General features: G+C 33.0%; 1 protein-coding gene across 1 annotated transcript; it reads left to right on the top strand.

Annotated features, from left to right (window-relative positions):
* The first annotated feature begins 2,446 nt into the window (after positions 1-2,446).
* Positions 2,447-5,775, top strand: LOC123229660 (MDIS1-interacting receptor like kinase 2-like). The gene is made up of 2 exons (XM_044655578.1): positions 2,447-5,228; positions 5,318-5,775. Exons 1-2 carry the CDS (start codon positions 2,447-2,449, stop codon positions 5,611-5,613), a joined length of 3,078 nt encoding a protein of 1,025 aa, XP_044511513.1. The 3' UTR covers positions 5,614-5,775.
* The last annotated feature ends 626 nt before the right edge of the window (positions 5,776-6,401 follow it).

Genomic DNA, 6,401 nt, shown 5'->3' on the forward strand with positions numbered 1-6,401 from the left:
ATAATATCGTTTTACTCATAATTAAATAAAATAACATAATTTTATCAATAAATTACAAATTAATATTCATTATAAATATTAATTTATTGAAACTGGTGTCTTGTTTACTAGCTTTGACCTAAGTTTCTGTGCTTTCATTTTGTACCTTGTATGCTAATTTTTATCCGCTTGGTGTGCTTTCTTTGTTGATGCCCTGATTGGTAAGAATCATTAGAACTTATTATAATAAGATTTATAGAAGCGAGGATATTAACTTGTCCATTTTCTTTTTCACGCTTTCTGATTTTTGATAGGTTGGATGACTATTTCCCACCCAAGATTTGTTGAAAATTCAGTTCTCCCATCTATCAGTCAGTCTTACTATTTAATCTTAACAGTAAAAGGGTAGAAAAGTAGTTTAAAAGAACAGAAAAAATCATGTATTGAGAAAACAATTTTTGCTCAAATAAGTTTGATCATCAGCTATAGAAGAATTTGAGTGGTAAATTGATTATCAATTCAAGCATCTATTGTCAAGTAGCTTTCTTCTAAGTCAGCGTGATCTAAGCTGCGTGCCCCCTTTAGTACGTCCTTAGACTAATCAAGTCTTCCATTGCAACTTCCAAGTTCCAATTCCAAATTCCACACCCTTGGAAACGTTGGACTGCAATTTTCCAAATAAAATTCAATAAATTACGCCTACGAATGAGAAGAGAGGTCGGAGTCAGATTGAGAAAAATAAAGGGATCTAGTCTGATGGTGACTAGTATATGAACGTGGAAAGAGGTTGAACCGAGAAGAGAGGAGAGAGTTAGAGAGAGTCGATTGAGAAGAAAGGTGAGAGTGAGAGGAGTTGATTGAGGGGAGAGGTGAGATTTGGTTAAATGGTGGTGACTGGTGAGTCTGGTAAGACTGAGAGAGAGATTTAAGAGAAGAGCTCTGGTTTGTTTAATTGGTGGTGACTGGTGAGTCTTATAACATAGGTAATGGAAAAGAACAGAAAAAATTGTACTGAAAATAAATAGAGAAGAATTATGCAAATGCTAGAATTCAAACTTAGTCCTAGCAATTGTTGTAAGTAGGGATTACGGAGTTCCATCAAAACAATAAGCTTGTCATGTAAAACATTATATTTCTATATTAATAATCTATTTTTTTCCAGCCTGATCGAAAAAAACTAAACTGGGGCTTTAACCTAGTCAAGGTCTGATAATTAAAATATTGGTGTAAATATAAGAATAATATTATGTATATACATTTTTTTTATATAATTTGTATATAAAGATGATGTATTATTATTTAATTTAGTGTTATTTTATTTTTAATTCAAAATTATTTAATCACATGATAAATAATTATTTATATACATTAATTATATATAAAAATATATATACATACATTTTTATTGTAAGTATAATAAAGATGCTGCATGAACGTGCTATGTTGGTTGGACTGTCCATGCTGTATTAATTTGTATTAAAGAGGCTGTATAGTTACTGTTTTTATCTCAGTTTTTAGTATTGAATCTTCAATCAAAGACCAGCTTTTGCATATGTAATGATTTTAAGCTACAAAAGTTCCAAATGGTTAAATTTTGCCAGAAATGAGATCTAAAATATATGCTGAGCCTCTTTTCAAATACCCATAAGCCCAAGCCACGCATCCTCATGTCATCAATTTAAGCTCATTTTCTTTTTCACCAATACATAGTTCAATCAGTTCAATTTATTATCAAATTATAATAAATATATTTTATTTAAAAAATTATAAAAAAATAAAATCAATTAGAATACTCATATCTATGAAGATTAAATCATATCATTTTTAAAGAGTAACAATTATTCATTTGATTTCAATGAAACAATTAAAATAAAAAAATATATCTATCTCATGATATAAACAAAACATAATTCTGTAAGTTATTGTTCATAAAAGATATGAAATATTTTTTTCTTCTTTTTAATTTTATTTTTAAACTTATTTTTCTTTATAAACCTTTAGAAATTCATCCAATATAATAAAAATAATCAAATTACTCAAAAATAATTAAAATTTCAAAAAAATACCCTAAATTTTGATCAAACCCAATTCTGCTGGTTTTGATAGGTTAATCCGATTTTGATCAAGTCTGACTAAGTTAATAAATAAATTGTTTTTTTATGTTAATCGGACTAGATTTAGAGTCGGCTCTCGATTCAACCAGTTCAACTAGCCAGTCCGATCCGGTTTTAAAAACAGTGTCAAATACGTAAATGTTCAAACTACTGCAAAGAATTCCACATATATGGTCCAGAGAAGGAAATTAGCTGCATTGACCAAAGGTCAAAGTCTTCTAACAAAATCATGTGTGTTTAATATTAATTCCACAATGGAAATTGTCGAGAGAGTTCACCAAACTACCAGGTCGCCGGCTCCAACTAGGAGGGAATTTGTATATTAGCAGCACAACATCAAAAAAGAAACAGACATGGGCAAATTAACCTCTAAAAGACTACTTACCACTCTCTTCCTTGTCCAGTTTTTGTGTGTTATTGCTTCTACCTCTTCTACTGAAGAGGCAAATGCTCTTCTAAAATGGAAAGCTAGCTTTACAAACCAAACACAATCTCAGTTAACTTCTTGGACTCTACTTTCTCCTAATGCCACCAACTCTAAGCCACTCACAACCCCATGTTCTTGGCTTGGAATTTCATGCAATTTAGCTGGAAGTGTCATCAAAATAAACCTTACCAGTTTCGGTTTAAATGGTACGTTGTATGAGTTTTCAGCCTCCTCTTTCCCTTATCTCAAACATATTGATCTCGGAGTAAATTCACTCTTTGGTGTTATTCCATCTCAGATTGGTAACCTGTCAAAGCTCATTTATCTTGATCTATCTTCTAATCATTTCTCTGGAAAAATCCCACCTGAAATTGGTCTTCTAACAAATCTTCAAATCCTACACCTTGATGAAAACCAACTGAATGGCACAATTCCATCTGAAATTGGTCAGTGTCAATCTCTTAATGAGCTTGCCTTGTATAGCAACAGTCTAGACGGTCAAATTCCTGTTTCTCTTGGTAATTTGAACAACCTACTGAGATTATATCTCTATAATAATTCGCTTTCAGGTTCTATTCCTGCAGAAATGGGAAACTTAACCAATTTGATGGAACTTTACATGGATATCAACCATCTTACAGGCCTCATTCCTTCAAATTTTGGAAATCTTACGAAGCTTATTGTGTTGATTGCCTTTGACAATCAACTTTCTGGTTCCATTCCTGAAGAATTAGGAAATTTGAAGTATCTCAAATGTCTAAGCCTTCATATGAACAATCTTTCTGGTTCTATTCCAGCATCATTGGGTAGGCTGACAAACCTCTCCTTGCTTCATCTCTATAGAAATCAGCTTTCTGGTCCCATTCCTGAAGAGCTTGGAAACTTGAAATCTCTCACAGATCTAGAGTTGAGTGTAAACCAATTAAATGGTTCGCTTCCTACTTCTTTTGGCAATTTAATTAACTTAGAACTATTGTTTCTTCGTGACAACCAACTTTCTGGATCCATTCCTCAAGAAATAGGAAATTTCACGAAATTGTCAGTGCTGGAACTAGACACAAACCAGTTTACTGGTCCTCTGCCCGACATTTGCCAAGGTGGTTCACTTGTATACTTCACTGCGAGCAACAACAATCTCACAGGTAACATCCCCAAAGGCTTGAAAAACTGCACAAGCTTGGTGAGAGTCCTTCTTCAAGTCAACCAACTCACTGGAGATTTAGCAACAGGGTTCGGTATCTATCCAAAGTTGAGCTTTATAGACATAAGCCATAACAAATTTCATGGTGAAATATCATCTAAATGGGGAAGTTGTCCAAATTTAAGTTCCTTACTCATGGCGAGGAACAATATCACTGGAACCATACCACCAGAGATTGGAAATGCAGCTCAGCTACATTCACTTGATCTTTCTTCCAACAATTTAGTTGGGAAGATTCCAAAGACATTAGGAAAGTTGACTACTCTTGTTAAGGTCAACTTCAGTGACAATCAACTTTTCAGTGTCATACCCTCAGAAATTGGGCTATTGACTAATCTTGAGTCTTTGGACCTATCCTCAAACAAATTAAGCCAGGCAATACCAGAAAATCTAGGAAACTTAGTCAAGCTGCACTACCTGAATTTGAGCAACAACAAATTTAGCCAAGAAATTCCAGTTCAGGTTGGGAAGTTAATTCACTTGTCTCAGTTAGATTTGAGTCATAATTCTCTCAGAGGAGAGATACCATGGCAAATGAGCCATCTGGAGAGCTTAGAGCAGCTAAATCTCTCCCACAATTCTCTTACTGGTTCTATTCCAAACAGTTTTGAGGAAATGAAGGGTCTATTGTATATTGATGTATCCTACAATCAGTTAAAGGGCCCTATTCCTGAGAGCAAAGCATTTCAAGATGCTGCTATGTTACAATGGAACAAGGGATTGTGTGGTAATCTTCAAGGATTCCCACCATGCATATCTCCTGTCACTTACAAACACATAAATGGAAAGGTCAAAAAATTTGTGTTTTCAATTATGTTCCCTCTTTTGGGGGTTCTTTTACTTGCACTCGGGGTTTACTTAATCTTGCAGAAAAGAAGGAAAAAGAAACTAGTTGGACAAAGCAGTGAGGAGGATGGAGAGCTTTTCTCAGTGTTAACTTTTGATGGAAGAATTTTGTACAAAAAAATAATGGATTCAACCAAAGCTTTTGATTCTAGGTATTGTATTGGAAAAGGAGGATACAGTAGTGTTTATAAGGCCGAGCTGTCATCAGGTAGCATAGTAGCTGTTAAAAAACTCCACTCGTTACCAAATGTTGAAATAACACATCAAAAGGAGTTTTTGAATGAGATCAAGACTTTAACAGAGATACGGCATCGAAACATTGTGACGTTGTATGGCTTTTGTTCAAATCAGCAACACTCTTTTTTGATTTATGAGTATTTTGAAAGGGGTAGTTTGGCCACAATCTTGAGCAAAGAAGAAACCGCTAAAGAATTGAATTGGTTCAAGAGGGTGAATATCGTCAGAGATGTGGCTCATGCGTTGTCTTACATGCATCATAATTGCTCTATTCCAATTGTTCATCGAGACATATCAAGCAACAACATTCTGCTCGATGAGGAATATGTGGCTCATGTTTCAGATTTTGGCAGTGCTAAGCTATTGAAGAGAGACTCATCCAATTGGACCGAACTTGCTGGCACATATGGATACATTGCACCAGGTACTATGGCTCATCCTGAATTGCATGCCTAATTTCAATATATGACATAATGTTTGTAAAATGATGATTCAGACCGTATTTTTTTTCAGAGCTTGCTTACACAATGAAAGTTACAGAACACTGTGATGTGTATAGTTTTGGAGTGTTAGCCGTGGAAGTGATTAAAGGACAGCATCCAAATGATATCGTCGCGTCTCTAACATCTCCGTTACCAAGTGAGGGCATGCTGGTGAAGGACATTCTAGACCAACGACTTCCACTTCCTTCTCCTAATGTTGAGGAACAGCTGATGACCATTGTCGAGCTAGCAACTGCTTGCTTACATGTCAATCCACAATCTAGGCCATCCATGCACAAGATTTCCAAGATGTTAGAACAGTTCTAGAGCCCTTTACACCACTAAATCCGGACAAATAAATTGTATTGTAAAAGGTTAGGATCAAGTAGAGGAAATGTGAGGTAAAAGCAACTGCTTCCACACAGTAAGTGTTGCCTAGTTTGTAAGGTTTTTATATATTTCTTCAAGTAATAAATGCTTACAAATAAACATGGAGTTATATTATTTATTTATAGCATTGAATTCAAATCATAAAGTTTGTAGAAACCACGATTTTGTAGAATTATGAATTGATTAGAAACTGAATTAATATTATTTACAAAATATTATATAATATATAATCTTATAACATAATATAAACTGAAATCCTAATTTTATAAAATAAGAAAATAATAAATAACTAAACTGAAATTTTAATTCCATAAAATAGGAAAATAGTAAATAATTAAATTAGAATCCTAATCCTATGAAATAGAAAAATAATAAATAACACATCAAAATCAGATTCAATAAAAAATCAAATCTGATTAGAATGAAATCAAATAGAAATATGTTTCACAAATTTGAGAAATTATAGTTTCAATCACATCTCCAAGATGAATTTTTAAAGAGTAATGTTATATACACAACTTTAAACATAAATAACAATGTGTTATTATATGAATAGATAATTAAAAATAAAAAAAACTACGACTTAATCATATTAAGATATATTATTATTTGTATATAAAATTGTATATATAATTTTATTGATTTTGAAATTATATCTAATAAACCGGTTGGAGTTTTTATAATCCAAATGGTAACAAATAAAATAAAATTGAGACGACGTAAAG

Source organism: Mangifera indica, chromosome 11 (assembly GCF_011075055.1).
Source record: "Mangifera indica cultivar Alphonso chromosome 11, CATAS_Mindica_2.1, whole genome shotgun sequence".
Lineage (NCBI taxonomy): Eukaryota > Viridiplantae > Streptophyta > Magnoliopsida > Sapindales > Anacardiaceae > Mangifera > Mangifera indica.